General features: G+C 42.1%; 2 protein-coding genes across 2 annotated transcripts; both read right to left on the bottom strand.

Annotated features, from left to right (window-relative positions):
• Positions 1-2,480: 2,480 nt before the first annotated feature.
• Positions 2,481-6,998, bottom strand: LOC105911991 (galectin-3-binding protein A-like). Its single transcript, XM_012840900.3, has 5 exons — positions 6,836-6,998; positions 4,765-4,968; positions 4,384-4,515; positions 3,735-4,029; positions 2,481-3,576 (listed from the first exon to the last, which is right to left on the bottom strand). The coding sequence occupies exons 1-5, from the start codon at positions 6,927-6,929 to the stop codon at positions 2,568-2,570; spliced, it is 1,734 nt and encodes a 577-aa protein (XP_012696354.2). The 5' UTR covers positions 6,930-6,998; the 3' UTR covers positions 2,481-2,567.
• Positions 6,999-14,341: 7,343 nt separating this feature from the next.
• Positions 14,342-17,921, bottom strand: LOC105911985 (galectin-3-binding protein A-like). Its single transcript, XM_031584308.2, is given in 7 exon segments — positions 14,342-14,973; positions 14,976-15,592; positions 15,760-16,054; positions 16,373-16,504; positions 16,753-16,956; positions 17,327-17,441; positions 17,773-17,921. Coding segments are annotated over 6 exon segments (1,737 nt in total). The 5' UTR covers positions 17,421-17,441; positions 17,773-17,921; the 3' UTR covers positions 14,342-14,578.
• Between the last annotated feature and the right edge of the window lie 75 nt (positions 17,922-17,996).

Genomic DNA, 17,996 nt, shown 5'->3' on the forward strand with positions numbered 1-17,996 from the left:
TAATTCCCAGGAAGACTTGTGGCTGTCATTGCTGCCAAAAGTGCTTTAACCAAGTTCTGACCTACGGGTATGTATACTAGATTGGATATATCTGTGTCTTATTTTTAACAAATTATTGAAACACAACCTGTTTTTGTTTTGTCTTTGTAGAGTATTGTGCATAGGTTGGTGAGAGAAAAAAAGTCCAATCCATTTTAAGATGTGAACTTGAAAGGGTCTGAGAACTTTCCAAATGCAGTGTATGTTTAAGTCCTTAAAAACAAAAACTGACTGTGCACCCACATTGTCTGTGTGTGGTCACGAATTCGTTAACTTGGCAAACAAAAAGCCCTGGTTTCAGTCACCTTGACCGTTTACTGCATTATGGACCAGGACACAGTAACCCCGGCTGCCCTGCGTGATAACGACCGCAGCAGCAGCAGCAGTGAGCAGCGACCCCCAGACTGCAGCGACAGCCGATGGTGACCGTGGGTGGGAGTTCATCGATCCCCAGTGAGACCACTGTAAGAGCTTACGCAAAGTTGCGTATTCCCATTCACTTACATGGGGCAAAGCACTTCAGGACCACTGTAAGAGCTTTACACAGAGCTTCCACTTCCACCTTGGTCCCTCTTTTTCTAAATTAATCCTTATCCTTGACCTTATAGGCAAGACAGGAGCTAAAGCTTAAAGACAGGAGCCCTAACAAAGTTTCAGACAGAGGGTGATTATTTGTCTCATACTGAACATCTCAAATGTGTTTTTGGATCATTGAAACATGTAAAGCTATTCTAGTAGACCCCAAATAGGAAATTATGAACACTGAAAATTAGAATAAGTCAAATTAGAATTAGAATAAGTTTAGAATAAAATTAGAATAAGCAACCACTGACTTTTCCTCTTTTTTTTGTATTTGTCTTCCAAATGTCGCCACCAAATTCAAACTGCCACTTCAACGTAAAAACTCAAGAGGCCCTCTCTCGAGCCAGTCTTGTCTGATCTGGACTACTGTCAAAACATGGCAGGCCACTCCAATGGAAATATGAAGGGCTCTTTCTAAGCTTATGAAAACACGATTCTTAGTTATACACTAACAAAAACATAAGTATAAATCTTTCATGACGTTTACAAAATCATTCACTTGTACTCAGGGTATACTTTGTATTCATCAGTGTGCATGAAAATCAACATTAAAATACTTTCTGTAATACAAAAATGATTTGTAAAGGCCCCGTTCTGGTCAACGTTCTCTGAACTTTCTAATCGTTCAATTTCGAGCGTTCTAGGGCGATGTGGACACATCTGGCGTGTAACTTAACGAAAGAATAGCGTAGGACTGACGCATGACTACTAACGTGGGACTCACGCATGAGGAGCATGTAACCGCGACTTGTGACGTGTCACTTGTGCGCGACAAACGTGTGCTGACGTGTCTGCTACTAGCGCTGCTGCAAGTAAGAAGATGATAAATCCTGCTGAAAGTAAGAAGAATACAAAGCCTCTTTCACTAGCAATGTCTTCGGACGAAGATTTACTGTTACTATTACTGTGATTTACGCAATAACGGGCGTTATGCCTTGGGTTTTATGTTATTAAAATAAATGATTTAAATTTGACACTGAATTTGTGTTTCTCAATGTTTATTATTAGAAAACATCAACACATCCACACACATTGTCCATGTCACAAGAGTCTTCATATCATATCCATCTGCCATGGAACAGCACCAGCTATAACAGTGCTCAGCTATGTTCAAGTTCAGTACATCTACTTCATGCTGGGCTCAAGCAAGCATATATACCCTCCACTCCGCTTTTCGCTAGATTATGCAATGACCTTGCATGACATGATAGCATGGAATATGCAGATTTATAGTGCACAGAATAACGTTTGCAATGATGTAAGTTGCGTTTGTTGATCACGTATGGTTAATAACATATTAATTGTAGAAGGGACATGATAAAATCAAGATCTTCCCTTGGTGAAAAAACTTTCGCCGATATCTTCCTACGAGAGATGGGTTAGGTGCTCAAATTTCCCTGGATCAAAGAGGACGTTAGTAGGCATGTCCAAACTAAAAATCACTTATCAGGATTGCTGCGCACATAAGTTATTTCGGGTGCATCAACTGTACTCAGTCTACCCTACCCAACGACTGACTATGATAGCCAAACGCGTGCAAAGTTAATAAAACGTTCCACGAAAGTTCTCCAGCGTTTAAATTAAACGTTGAAGAACGCTGATCTCCATGAGAACTTTTGTGCATGTTCAAAACTTTTTTTTTGGACCAGCGTTCTCCTCCGATCACCGACGATTACAGCGTTCACCAGCTTTCACACAAAGCTCTTCTGGCGCAATTCCAGCGACCATGGACGATTACCAACGTTTCCTCTAACATCATAGAACGTTGACCAGAACGTCATGGTGTGACGGGGCCTTTAGGGTGATTTCAATTACATCTTCATTGGAATGATTTTAAAATAACACATTCTGGGATCATCTGACCATGAATGAATACTTTAATGAGATACATTCAGCTCCAGACGGGGAATCATGGGAACACTGTCTGTGATGATGGGGCAGCCACCTCAGACATACTGAGGACGGACAACGAATAGGTAGGTAAGGTCATCTGGACACGGGATGGAAATGTTGTTTGAGATCCTAGCCTCATTGTTCTTGAATTCTTGCATATGGAAGACATATCTTCCTCTACAGGCTAACAGCAGTCGGTTGCTGAACTGGAAGCTGCTCTCATACTCTCCCAGATAGACATTCTTTAGAAGGCGGCCAGAAAAATTATTGCACATATGGCCATAGTTGAGGCAACTCTGATCAGTTGAAAAGACTTCAGCAACCCATGGAATAGATCTAGATGAATAAGTGGATGTAATCGGCACAGGGGTGTCGAATGTCTTTTGCCTTCCATAAGGATTATATACTTCATATCTCCTGGACAAGCTTGTGAGATTGAAGCTAACGCTCCAGGGATTGACAGTGTAAATCCTGGGCTGGAACTGCTCACTCTGTCCATCCACATGCCCAGTCAGAGCGGAGAAGTTCAGTGCGTGGAACTGGAACCCTAGTAGAATGGCAGAGTGGAACAGCTCTTTGTGGCTGCTGTAGAGGCGGGAGGTGAAGGGCAGCTCATACAGCTGCACTGGGGTCATCATGGGGAAACGCACGTGACCCAGCAGAGCTGCCTGCTGCTCAGGGTTCACCTCCTCACCTTGTGCCAGCATCCAGGCATCCAGCGCACCCAGCAGCCAGGCCTCGTCTGGCAGCACCAGGTCTGAGCGGACCAGCAGACCCTTCAGGAGCTCCTCTGGAAGGCTCACCCACTGGGCTGAAGCCACCAGCGGCTCCACATTCCAGCCCAGGTAGCGCAAGACATTCTCACGGAGCAGGTCATCACCGGACCGCCCTGCGTACCTGCACAGCGCCACCTGCGTGCGGAAGGAGGAATCTTCAGGCAGCAGGGGCACAAAGAGACGTCCGATGTCCTCCATCAGACGCTCTGCGCCAAACTCAGAAGCCAGCTGATGAAGACACTGCATGGAGGAGGAGGTGACTGTGATACTGCATGTGTAGAGGTACCTGTTGGTGGCAACAAGGAGGTCAGTGAGCCACTCCATGGGTGAGACAGCATGGGGGCCATGATGAATATTACAGACCTACAAAACCTTTTAAAGGCCCAGAAATAATGGTAGTAATATGAGACTAATATTTGTGCAGTGAAATTATTGACATCATACCGTACGAATTCTCGAATGTAATGTCGGCAGTTCAAGCTGATGTCCATTTCATAGATTGATTTGTTGGTGACAAATTTTGGGAAGAGAGAGAGAACCAGGCTGTGCACACAGATACTCTCTTTAGTGTTGTTAGCAGGGGCCTCAAGCGTCTCCACTTCAAGGGAATCTTCCGGAGGGTAGGAGAATGTGAGGGTGAAATCACAACCCTTGCCACTGTCAAACAGCTCCCCCAGCTGGCCAGAGAGCTCAATGCTGTTATCCAGAGGGTAGCTCTTATTGTTGTTAAAAGCTGGATCTGTGAGGATAGGCACAGTCAGTAGCATGGTTAATCCTGTTCCTTTGTAATATGTAATACGTAATATGAAGTCCTTAAACCAACCAGTTCTTTGGTAAATCTTTATTGGTCTGATCGCCCATGGTACACATGTTTGTATTATTCCTTTGAGTTAATGAATGGAAAAATCTATTGAGGTGGATTCATATGTTGATTAATTGATCTTCAATCTTTAATTCACATCTGATCATTTATGACACACTTCTTACTATACTTGCTTACTTTAAATGATTGACGCATTCAGTTGAGGTAGTTTACTATCTGTTCTAATTTTTTTTAGTCAGCAGTTTGTTTGTGTTTCAGTAGGGGGCTTACCAACATCACACAGCACACCAGCATCCTCTGTATGGGAGCAGTCAGTCACTCCCCAGCCTTTAAAGGCACAGCTACTCAGGGACTTCTTGCTGCCTTTGCATCCTAGATCATCCAGCCATATTTTTCCAGAACCTGATAACCGCACAAATATACACACGCTGTGGTTGTTGTATAATAGCTGGAAGAAAGACACCTCTTCCTTAAACCTATGTATGCTGTGTTTGTTTAAATGCTCTTGTTAATAAAGAATCCTCTCATCTGAATGGGGCACAACATTATACAGTTTGGTCCATGAGAGATTCAGCTGGGCCATACAGGCTTGCAAACACAGTTTTCATTCTTAAAATGGCAGTTAGGAGAATGGTGATCCAGATAACTAACCTTGTCCGAACTTCCCTCCTGGTTCTGCAGAAAGGGCACCACGGAAACCCAACTGGGTGCACACCACCTGCACCTCCTCCGTCCCCCAGCCATCATCACACACCGTCCCCCAGCTGCCAGCGTGGAACACCTCCACCCGCCCCTCTGACGGCCATCTTCTATCCACCAGACGAACATCGCCCTCCTGTACTTGCCGTCGTCCACCTGAAGAGGGAGACAACAACAGGCCACCAGAGATCAAAAGACAGACAGACAGACAGACAGACAGACAACACACTAAAACACACATCATTACTGGCAATTCACTTACTCTCTGTGTGTGTGTGTGTGTGTGTGTGTGTGTGTGTGTGTGTGTGTATAACATGCAATATTAACATCACATTTTTCTTCCCCACATGTTCTTCATCAGTACTAACATGTAGAAATAAGTATATGCTACATATTGTATCATCATAGAGGAACATATCTGTAATATTTTGCACAATTGTAATGGTCTGAGTAGTCTGGGTTTTTAAAATATAGAATTAATGATCTGTCCGATAACTGACATAGCTACGCTAGTGTTCAGAAGGCTCCCCTCATCATTTCTATATAAATCCGACCCACCTCTGTCCAGTTGTTGGTCAAGAGAAGTTGACTTTCGTCTTTCGTTCTTGCCGTGCGTCGTTAAAGTAACAGTATGTAGCAATTGTACTTCAGGGTTAGGGTTGGGATTAGCAATTTTACCTTAAAATAACATCTTAAAAAAATTGGGGCGCTACAATGACGTTTAATATGGAGAATGGCCTCTGTGCCATTGCCATCAGGGTCCGTAGGCATATTACTGCGCTATGTAGGTTTCTGGAAGCCGCCCGGGTACTACTCTCTGTCGGACTAGTAAGTAACTTATTTGCCGTCTTGTGTTGCACTTGCTTGATGTTTGACTGTGCTAGGAGAGTTGTTGACTCACTAGTTTGTCATAGTGTCAAAGTAATCAAATTTTAACAGGTTTCGCCGCTAGCATCTCGTTAGCGATTAGCAATTCCTCCGTTGTGCTGCTTTAAGATAGTGAGTGTTCTGTTGTTATATGTGTGATTTAGCAATTTAGTCTGTTAATATCAGTGTAGATAATATCTGTTAGTCATTTAGTGTGGTAATCATTCACTGTCTTATTATATTTCAATCAGTTATTCCGCTATTTCAAAGAGTTACCATTGGTAATGGGTAAATGGAATGTTCACCGTAAAGCAGCACGGTATTAAAAGGGACACGTCCACATTCATGTCATAGCCATAATATTCATCATGTGTGTAACTGTAAGTGCTTGATGGTTCTGCTCCCACCTACCTAAATGCTCTTGTAAGGGCAAATGTTACACCCAGGATGCTGCGCTCTTCTAGTGAGCGTCGTTTGGCACTGCCGTCTGTGCAAGTACGGCAGTCCAGACTATTCTCATTTGTAGTTCCACGTTGGTGGAATGAACTACCCAGCACTACCAGAGCAGGGGCGTCCCTCTCTACCTTTAAGAAGCTTTTGAAGACCCAACTCTTCAGAGAGCACTTCCCGTCCTAACTGGCACTTCGACTAGTAACTTGCAATTACAGCAGTTACATTTCTGCACTTCTTTCTTTCTTTTTTATTTCATTTTGTTATATTTCTTATGTAAAGTAGTATTTATTTATTGTTACACCAGGTTCTATTGCTCGTAGCTTGAATATTCTCTCCCTTGTACGTCGCTTTGGACAAAAGCGTCTGCTAAATGACTAAATGTAAATGTAAATGTAACATATTTGATGTATATAATTGTTCATATTTGTATGTCTTGTTATTTATATTATATCCATAGAAACCACGGTTCAACACGGTCATTTCATGTTCATCCTGCCATTCAAGGCTTGAGAGTGTGTGAGCAAATAAATAGTGTTTACATTGTCATCGGGACTTTGACATCATTGTTCTAACCGGACAACCCTGTGGCGATTGGAACCTATTAAATCAACTAGCATACATATCCAGTACTATGGATTCAGTAATATATTCCCCTCTTTTATAATTAGCATTTAATTGAAAACAGGACATCAAATACACTCACCATTCAGCCAATCCAGACTCCCTGATTCCAGCTCACTGAATAACAGGCAGCAGATCACAATAGGCCCATACAATAGGCCTGTTAATGTCGGCATTTTTATGAGTGAAATACAGTCTCTGTGGAAGAGGCAAACAAATACAAGAGTGAAATGGGGGAACCTCCCAGACTAAGACCCCATGCAGACGGACTCTAGTTTGCCTGAACCCGGGTTCATTTTTCACACCTATTTCACACCTACATACTTTTTACATCGCGTGCACATGAACCCAGCGAATCCGATTGACTCAGCTGTAGTACATCCCCCACGCCTGTTGGTGGCGCTTTGGTGCTACAGACAACTGAAGAAAACGGAGAAGAAGACAGGAGCATGCTATCAACGTAACATATGACAGTAGTTGATAGTGATGGCGAAATGAAGCTTCATGAACCTTTGAAGCTTTTCAGCCAGATGTGTTGAAAAAAGGTTCACTACTCGAAGCGTCGTTCGCTCTCTAGTGACACCTGCTGTTCATTAAAAATACGTTGTAAGAAAGATTTTCTCGGGACAGTGAATTTGTTAAATTTGTTAAATTTGTTGTGGTGCGCAAGGCCTGCTAAAATAACATGCACACAAACGTATGGTGAAGAAAATGTACCTCCATTAATTCAAATTTCATTGTAGGCGAAAACAACGACAATAAAGGCTTTCCTTTGCTATTCTTTGTTCTAATAATAGTCTGACCGATGGAATGAAGGGTTGTATGGTGGCACAACGGTTAGCGACATCACCTGCTGGAGTTTACTACACAGTTTCGAAGCCTTGTCAAATCGAATTTTAACCCGATGTTTTGGATAAAAACGCCTGCTAATTATCTTTACTCTATTCTGTAGCCTATGTTGTTGGAACAGAGTTAAAGTGCTTTTGGAATACAGGTCAGTACTTTTGTAAAACCAAGGGTAGTGAGAGTGCTTTTGGCCAACTGGTCATTGAAAGTGCAGGGCACTGAAAAGGGGGCGAAAGTGCTTTGTGCAACTGGATCAAGGAGCTTTCTCTTCCTAACTGGCTCCATAACTCTATCTCAAATAATCTATACTACTAACAACACCAAACAATCTAAATCTCCAACTATCGCTAAATCTCCAACTATCGCTAAATCTCCAACCACTGACAACAACAACCACGAATACGAGATGGGAATTTGGACATCGTATAGTCGAAGCGTCCCGCCAAAAGTGAACGAACGAACCACTTGGTGAAGCACTTGATTCAAATGAGGCTTCAGACGTCACATGTGACGTCATTTCGGCAAAACGATACAAGCCTCGATACGCGCTCCATCTGGAAGTGCTTCATTTTCGCGACACAAGCTCCGAAGCCTCGGGTTCATTTGTAACATCACTAGTAGTTGAGCTCCAACTAGCAACGTTTAGCTTAGCCGCATAGCCTACATTTAATCTGCACAGTAACACATTATGGTGGTTTATAAAATCAGTGGTAAGAGCAGACTGTAGGTTAAGCGAAAAATAATTACAGTGCATGAAATGCCCTGTATTGTTATTCCTTCGTTTCTTATTCTTCTACTTCTTATTATTCTTTGTACCGACTTCTGCACTTAATTCAGCTCGAACCGCTTAACTTAGAAACTCCGTTCAAACTTTGGCGCGTAGGTCTTGTAAAGGACACTTATGCTATGTATTTTTCATTTTTCTAAACTTTATACTTTTTAAAATATTAAAGAAAAACGAATACAAATGTTCCCATTGACTTACATTGGGCCATTATGACATCATAATAGGGTCATTAAACTGGCTTGCACCTGTGCTTCACTGACACCTGCGCCAAGGTTCCAAGGCTCCTCTTCTCTCTCTGTCCCTCTCCATTCAACTGTATAACTAGGAATATTAAGAGACACCTTCCATACTCTACCTTTTTTTCTCACTCTACTTTCTCTCACACTCCATCTCTCTGCCTCACTCCATTTTCTCTCCTTCTTTCAATATTTTCCCTCTTCACTCTCTCTTCTTTCCTTCTTCCACTCTTCTTCCCTTCTACCACTCTTCTTTCCTTCTTCCACTCTTCTTTCCTTCTTTCACTCTTCTTTCTTTTTTCTTTGTTTCTTCCACTCTTCTTTCCCTTCTTTCTTTTCTTCTTTCCTTCTTCCACTCTTCTTTCCTAGCTTCACTCTTCTTTCCTTTCTTCTTTCTTTTCTTCTTTCCTTCTTCCACTCTTCTTTCCTTCTTTCACTCTTCTTTCTTTTCTTCTTCCTTTCTTAACTTTTGCATTTCATGCACTGGTATTTCCTTCAGGAAATGCATTTTCTAGTTATATTTGTTATTGATAATAAAGAGTTTAGAACAGTGCAACAAAGCAATGTGCAACATGACATGTCTGAGTTGTTTAAATGCCTGTGCTTTATGGAGATGCTGAGCTTGAGCACGAGAGACCACAATGCAAGTGCTGTGGATCCTGGATGTTTCATGGTTTACAATTGCTTCCAATTTCATGGTTTTATTACTAACAACAAATGTAGGCTATTGTTGAGGGCTTTGTCCTTCACGTACTGTAGGCTACCTCTGAAGTAACGTTAACGCAAGCTAGTAGCTATCGCTATCGTTGTCTGACAGGACTAAAGCTAACGTAACATTCATCTGTTTTGAAACTTCCGTCTATAATAAAAAATCTTTTCACGTCAGATTTGCTCATATAGGCTATTGCTGACACTTTTAAAAACTGGTTTTTGAAAAATGGTCTGATGCAAATAGATTAAACAGTGATAGATTAAAGTGTGGCTTGTTAATGTCATCCCTTTCCTAACAACAGATAGATAGATACATTTGTATTAATCCCGTTAGGGAAATTCACGTGGAAAAGGAGCAAGGTAATAGGAAGATTTTTTTTTTTTTAAACTGGAGAGCTGTTATAACTGGCTGGCAAACTCACTGCGCCATGGCAACCCATTCAGTTATTAAATAATGCCGGTTGTGTCCGTTGTTCTGGCTGGTCTAATGGTGCGATCACGTGGGGCAATCCGATTAGGTATGCGGATAGCGTGCAGACGAACACCAACAGCAATCGGATTCGGAGGTTACTCACTTTGGACCCCCGATTCGAGGGAGTGCGGATACAGTGTGCGGATACAGTGCGTTCGTCTGCACGATAGGGCTATCCGGACTCGGGGTTCATCGGGTTCAGACAAACTAGAGTCCGTCTGCATGGCCTGTAAACTTCTCTTCCAGAGGCAAGAGAAATGTTGGTCTGATCTGAGGGGTGTGTGCAAATGATGTCCAATCAGGTGACGCGTTTACAGGTCTTCTCTAAATACAAGCTACAATACGCTTATATTGGGATAGCAGAAATAGCAACGACAATAAGTAACGTGAAACATTCTCTGCTAGGCTCACGTCAGCTGACAGCTGTAACTACCTATCCAATGGGCAAAACAGGTGTCCGTGTAAAATGCCCCGTTCTATACATGCGAACATTTCATACTCAAGCAATTAAATAATAAATAGTTGATACTTGAATAATGAAAGATGCTTACTGAGGAAGAAGCAACGGCTTACTTGCATTTTTTTAGCTGCAGTGTGGCTATCACGTAGCCTAAATAATACAAATGTTAAGCAGGGTCCGATTGTGAAGTCTAACCTCGAGCAGTAAACAGATACTATAAAATACAGGGTGTCACTGCATTTATGAAATATGATGGTGGGGACACAAAAGCCGGCCTCAAGCCTACCCTCAGGTTACATTTCCCTTTAAACTGCAACAGTGGGGTGTTGGGGTGTGGGCAGGATAGCTTAGACAGAGGAGGCTGTGTTGCAAGACTTTGGGGAAAAGTGGAACTCCACAATCCAAAGAGGAAAAGTTTATCTTATCTTAACTTTATGTTAAGTAAAATAATTTTGAACATTGTGTCTGTTTTTTCTCATAATCTTAATTTAAGTAATATCCAAAAGGACTGCACTTAACGAGACTATGTGTTTCCCTCTCACAACGCATAAAGGGGCCTATGAGAAGGTTTGTCACATCAAAAGTCACATCAAGCAGTGTGGAAAAATTGTCTTGGAAATATGTATCGTATTTCATGTGAACAATTAGACCTATAAATGCATTAAGTGTCAATGCAGAGCCCAATTCTGAGCCACATGAAGCCAGGGTGCATATACAAATATTTACACAGAGGCATAGCTAAAAGTTGAGGGCCCAGATCAAAAAACTTTAATCAATATAAAGGATCCAGGTCCACACTGCCAGGGTTCCTATCTAGCACTGGGTTTTCTGAATCTTTCAAGGCTCTCTGCCCCTTGCTACAGCCCAATACCTATATACTGGAGTTATATAAGTCATATTTCTCATAATTATCTTAAAATATCTCTATCCCTATGCTTCCTCACTTCTCTCTCTCTCTCTCTCTCTCTCTCTCTCTCTCTCTCTCCTGCCCTGACTTAATTACCCCGGGGCTCTGGTCTGAGCTTTGGCCATGATGACTGAGCCCTGGATGAGTCCCCTGCTCTCTGTCCAATGCACTACTCCACTTGAACATCTGGAGCCTCACCACTGCTCTCTGTCCAATGCGCTACTCCACTTGAACATCTGGAGCCTCACCACTGCTCTCTGTCCAATGCGCTACTCCACTTGAACATCTGGAGCCTCACCACTGCTCTCTGTCCAATGCGCTACTCCACTTGAACATCTGGAGCCTCACCACTGCTCTCTGTCCAATGCACTACTACACTTGAACATCTGGAGCCTCACCACTGCTCTCTGTCCAATGCACTACTCCAATTGAACATCTGGAGCCTCACCACTGCCAGGATCGTAGAACTTCTGATCTGAAACACATAAGAGAAATAAAGGTGCAATTTCCGATTTAGTTGCCTAATTTTTATTCGAAGATTGGGAAGTTTGAGAGGGGAGTGAGGTGAATTATTCACAGTGAGATAAAGGGTTGTTGTGACTTTAAGTCTCCCTTCTGGTAAGGCTCAAGGTCAGCACAGAACACAGCAGTAATCAGTGTGAAGGCGTGTCACACCTACCTATCCACCATACATCTTTTATAGATCATCCTGCATACATTGAGAGAGCAAAAATGGTTAAATCAGTGCATATCAAGCAGTAGTCCAGATTATCACTAAGAATAGAGCCTCCGTAAAGAAATGTTGAGTTCATGCTCTCTCCTCCTCCCTTCAGTGTCCCTCCGCCTGCACACAAGGTCTGGTACAACCTGGGTTCAGATTACTCATGTTTTCACACTATGCCTCTTGGATTACATTTAGGAATGTAATTATAATAGATGAATAACATTTCATAATAAGATACTGAAACACCTTCATTCAGGGGTGTAATACACAATCATTAGGAATATGAAGGGTAATTAGGGTATTATTTGACTACATCAGGAAATAAGCATATTGGTTACACAACAAATCAAACCCATGAAGCACATCAGATGTCAGAGCCATAATGACCTAAAACCACAAACAGAGAGGAGGTTAGCCAGAACCAGGGGTACGTGAGGACACGTACACACACATAATCATTAACTCACCGCAAGACCAACTCCACTGATATTTGTTATTTTACCTCTACATTCAAACATTGCTTTATTATTATAATTTATGACATTATTAAAACCTTATTCTCACATCAACATGGAGCCACAAATAACCTATTTTCACCTCTTCAGGGAGTACTGGCCTGTGTGGGGGGGGCATGCTATGTTCCTGCTATTTATGATGTATTTAGTTCTCCAATCAACTAGCCTAGCCATATAGCAATGTTAATATGCTGTAGTATTTTATTGATATATATTGATGCTTTCTTTCAAAACCACAGAAATTAAGTATTTTTGTAAAAAAAATGTGGCCACGAACCTCACTGAAAGAGTAGTATAGTAGAACATTCATCAAAAACTTTAGTGTCTGCATGAAAACAACAGTTGGACTACTGTATGTGAAGCGCACAATGGTGTATGAATCCCCAAACACGTCTTACAAATTCTGCAATTCTGTAAAAACTGTGCAGTGTTGGTAGGTTTGGGCATAACATAACAGAGGTGACACAGAGAACTGTAGAAAACAGTGCAATCATTAAATGATTACCGCTCTTTCCCTGGTGTACAAGTAAAACATGGATATATGCGAGAAATATATAACATGATTATGGCAGAAGACAAGGTGGCTGTGTGGTTTGAAAAGTATGATGGAAAATGACTAGGGCCATAAGGTGCAACTAATTCAAGTTCTTGTTTTTACTTGAACACACTGTTCTAACTGAGACAAAGGTACATTTCCACTGAGTCTCTTTGAGCAGTGCATTTGTAAGTGCAGACCTAGTGAAGTTCTGATACACTGCTTCACTGGCTTCAGCTTCCTATACAGTGATGCAGTGCTTCATAGTTTTTCGAAATGTCCGTATGTCCGTATGTCCATATGATAATCTGTCATCTCTATATTTAAAGAGAATCAACAGCAATTCAAGTTGTTTACACCACAATCTCTAAACACCACGTGCAAGGAAGAGGGATTCCACAGCCCTTGCAACTGTCAAACAGCTTCCCCAGCTGGTCAGAGAGCTCAATGCTGTGATCCAGATTAGCGATCTTGAACCTTCGTCTGTTTTTATCAATCAGAAGTAATGGCATGAATACTTTTTGAATACTTATTATAAAGATGTATCTTTTATTACATTTATTGCTGTAAAGTTATTGAGTCTGAGATTAAAAGGGTCAATGCTTCCAATTCCTTATTATTTATTGAAGTGGAGTGTTTTCAGTATGTTTCTCAATCCCTTTCAGTCTGCCCCATTTAATCCTCATCAAACACAAGGATCATTTTCTTTAGGCTAATCAGGAGGAATTCATTTTGCCTTCAGAAAACGATTCCACAGAAATTGAACCATGTTCTTCTGCTCTGATGAGAAGAGAGCTAGGAAGACAGGACAGGAACATTAATAGGGGTAGAAGGGAAATTAAAATGTCATTGAAGCGGTCTCAAGCGACGGAGGTACACGGATTTTGGCAGGGCAAATGCTGTGCAATTAACAGTTTGTTACAAAGGAAATTACTGAAAGTTTAGATCCATTCCTACAATAAATAATGCACTGCTATATGGCTAACATGAGAAGGACAATATACAGAATTACAGACCTTTGATAAGACAATAATTGTCATTATTCAGACATACATGTTCGTGATCTTTTTTTTTGAATGTTTACATTTTTGTTGTTTCTACAATTTTGCAGTGAGGAAAGTTTGCACTTTCTCTTACATGTTTTAAGACAATGTGATAAAAGTATGTCTTTCTATGTTCACCTTTCTATTTACAGAACATTCATTTTTGATGCTGTCTACAAACTGATCAGCCTCTTACCTAGGATTGAACCCAGTGGAATCCAAATACTGATTGTGACAACTGAACTAAAACTTTCATTCTTGCTCAGTTGTTCTCCACTTTAGTCTTGCTATATTCAAACTGAAATAGTTTTAATGACTAATGATCCATTTTCAAGAATTCTTTGACATGTGCTCAGAGGGTATACTTTTTTATTCATCAGTGTGCATAACAATCAACATCAAAGGAAGATTTTCTCTAATACAAAAATGATTAATCAGAATGATTCGGTAAATTAAATTTCCATTTGAATGATTTTAAAATAACACATTGTTGTGTCATCTGACCATGAATAGAAACTTTAATGAGATACATTCAGCTCCAGACAGGGGGAATCATGGGAACACTGTCTGTGATGATGGGGCAGTCACCTCAGACATACTGAGGACGGACAACGAATAGGTAGGTAAGATCATCTGGACACGGGATGGAAATGTTGTTTGAGATCCTAGCCTCATTGTTCTTGAATTCTTGCACACGGAAGACATATCTTCCTCTACAGGCTAACAGCAGTCGGTTGCTGAACTGGAAGCTTCTCGCATTCTCCCTCTTTTGAAGGCGGCCAGAAAATGTTTTGCACTTATAGCCGTAGTTGAGGCAACTCTGATCAGTTGAAAAGACATCAGCAACCCATGGAATAGATCTAGATGAATAAGTGGATGTGATCGGTACAGGGGTGTCGAATGCCTTTTGCCCATAAGAATTTTGTCTGCCATATTGGTTATAAGAATTATATCCGTCATATCTCCTGGACAAGCTTGTGAGATTACGCTCCAGGGATTGACAGTGTAAATCCTGGGCTGGAACTGCTGACTCTGTCCATCCACATGCCCAGTCAGAGCAGAGAAGTTCAGTGCGTGGAACTGGAACCCTAGTAGAATGGCAGAGTGGAACAGCTCTTTGTGGCTGCTGTAGAGGCGGGAGGTGAAGGGCAGCTCATACAGCTGCACTGGGGTCATCATGGGGAAACGCACGTGACCCAGCAGAGCTGCCTGCTGCTCAGGGTTCACCTCCTCACCTTGTGCCAGCATCCAGGCATCCAGTGCACCCAGCAGCCAGGCCTCGTCTGGCAGCACCAGGTCTGTGCGGACCAGCAGACCCTTCAGGAGCTCCTCTGGAAGGCTCACCCACTGGGCTGAGGCCACCAGCGGCTCCACATTCCAGCCCAGGTAGCCCAAGACATTCTCACGGAGCAGGTCATCACCGGACCGCCCGGCGTACCTGCACAGCGCCACCTGCGTGCGGAAGGAGGAATCTTCAGGCAGCAGGGGCACAAAGAGACGTCCGATGTCCTCCATCAGACGCTCTGCGCCAAACTCAGAAGCCAGCTGATGAAGACACTGCATGGAGGAGGAGGTGACTGTGATACTGCGTGTGTAGAGGTACCTGTTGGTGGCAACAAGGAGGTCAGTGAGCCACTCCATGGGTGAGACAGCATGGGGGCCATGATGAATATTACAGACCTACAAAACCTTTTAAAGGCCCAGGAAAACAAGAAATAATGGTAGTGACAAGAGACTAATATTTTTGCAGTGAAATGATTGACATCATACCGTATGAAGTTCCTGATGAAAGGTTGGCAGTTCAAGCTGATGTCCATTTCATAGATTGATTTGTTGGTGGCAAATTTTGGGAAGAGAGAGAGAACCAGGCTGTGCACACAGATACTCTCCTTTGTGTTGCTAGCAGGGGCCTCAAACGTCTCCACTTCAAGGGAATCTTCCGGAGGGTAGGAGAATGTGAGGGTGAAATCACAACCCTTGCCACTGTCAAACAGCTCCCCCAGCTGGCCAGAGAGCTCAATGCTGTGATCCAGAGGGTAGCTCTTTGTGTTGTTATAAGCTGGATCTGTGAGGATAGGCACAGTCAGTAGCATGGTTAATCAAGATCCTTTGTAATATGATAAGTCCTTAATCCAACCAGTTCTTTGGTAGATCTTTATTGGTCTGATCATCCACGGTACACATGTTTGTATTATTTTCAGTGTATGGATGGACAAATGAATTGGGGTGGATTAATTAATTGTTTTATCAATTTTCATTCTTCATATCTGATAACTTTATAAAACTTCTCAGTTCCTTAATATGAATAATTGATATATTGAGCTAAGGTTGTTTAAGATGGTGTTTAGTCAGCAGTTTGTTTGTGTTTCAGTAGGGGGCTTACCAACATCACACACCACACCAGCATCCTCTGTATGGGAGCAGTCAGTCACTCCCCAGCCTTTAAAGGCACAGCTACTCAGGGACTTCTCGCTGCCTTTGCATCCTAGATCATCCAGCCATATTTTTCCAGAACCTGATAACCGCACAAATATACACACGCTGTGGTTGTTGTATAATAGCTGGAAGAAAGACACCTCTTCCTTAAACCTATGTATGCTGTGTTTGTTTAAATGCTCTTGTTAATAAAGAATCCTCTCATCTGAATGGGGCACAACATTATACAGTTTGGTCCATGAGAGATTCAGCTGGGCCATACAGGCTTGCAAACACAGTTTTCATTCTTAAAATGCAGTTGGGAGACTGGTGATCCAGATGACTAACCTTGTCCGAACTTCCCTCCTGGTTCTGCAGAAAGGGCACCACGGAAACCCAACTGGGTGCACACCACCTGCGCCTCCTCCGTCCCCCAGCCATCATCACACACCGTCCCCCAGCTACCAGCGTGGAATACCTCCACCCGCCCCTCTGATGGCCATCTCCCACCCACCAGACGAACATCGCCCTCCTGTACTTGCCGTCGTCCACCTGAAGAGGGAGACAACCACAAGCCAACAGAGATCAAATCAAACCATTTGAGACACAAACTACACACTTTCTAATACACACATCATTAATGGCAATTCACTTACTGTGTGTGTGTGCATGTGTAACAATCACATAATATTAACCTCCCGCTTTTCTTCCCTTTGTTTGTGTAAGTACTGATGAAGAATACAGACAAATGTAGAAATGAGTGCGCGCTAAATATTGCATCACAATTGATTATATTTGAATAGTCTCAGTAGTCTGTTGGTCAGTTGTAAAACGTAGGTTACTGTGACAAACAAGATGACACTGTCAAATGAGATTATACGTATTAGCATTTAATTGAAAACAGGACATCAAATACACTCACCATCCAGCCAATCCAGACTCCTTGATTCAAGCTCACTGCATAACAGGCAGAAGATCATGATAGGCCCATACAATATGCCTGTTAATGTCGGCATTTTTATGAGTGAAATCGGTCTCTGTGGAAAAGGCAAACACATACAAAGGTGAAAGGGGAACCTGCAAGACTATCTAAACATTACTTCCTGAAACAAGATAAATGTTTTCTCTAAATGCAAGTTACAAACACAAATATATATATATAGATATGCACAACAATATAATAAATATTGATGATAGACATGCGAAGTGGGAGAGCGGGACATAAAGAATAGCTACAGGAAAAATGAAAGATGCTTACAGAAGAAGAAGAAACGGCTTACTTGCACATTTTTAAATGAGCTGCAGTAGCCTAGGCTATATCACGTAAATAACACGAATATTTCGTGGGGTCCGATTGAGAAATCTTACCTCGTTATCTTACCTTGAGCAGTCAACTAATTCTATTCAAGACGGCGTTTCACTTCAATTTATAGGATAAGGGGTAGCCGACTAGCAAGACGAAACCTGTTCTCCGACTTAACCATAAGTTTCATTTCCCGGTAAACCACAACAGAATGGTTGGACTGCAAGTCGAGACAATATGCTATGTTGCAAGACTTTGGGGAAAACAGGAACCTGAACTGAAAGATGAA

The sequence above is a fragment of the Clupea harengus genome, chromosome 17 (assembly GCF_900700415.2).
Source record: "Clupea harengus chromosome 17, Ch_v2.0.2, whole genome shotgun sequence".
Taxonomy (NCBI): domain Eukaryota; kingdom Metazoa; phylum Chordata; class Actinopteri; order Clupeiformes; family Clupeidae; genus Clupea; species Clupea harengus.

What these genes read in the sequence shown, in the direction of transcription:
- LOC105911991 (XM_012840900.3), bottom strand. Translation starts at nt 6,929, where the DNA reads ATGCCGACATTAACAGGCCTATTGTATGGGCCTATTGTGATCTGCTGC. An exon ending in TGGTGTGCTGTGTGATGTTG is followed by an intron (nt 4,030 to 4,383) that starts GTAAGCCCCCTA and finishes CTATCCTCACAG; the next exon opens with ATCCAGCTTTTAACAACAAT. An exon ending in TACATTCGAGAATTCGTACG is followed by an intron (nt 3,577 to 3,734) that starts GTATGATGTCAA and finishes TGCCACCAACAG; the next exon opens with GTACCTCTACACATGCAGTA.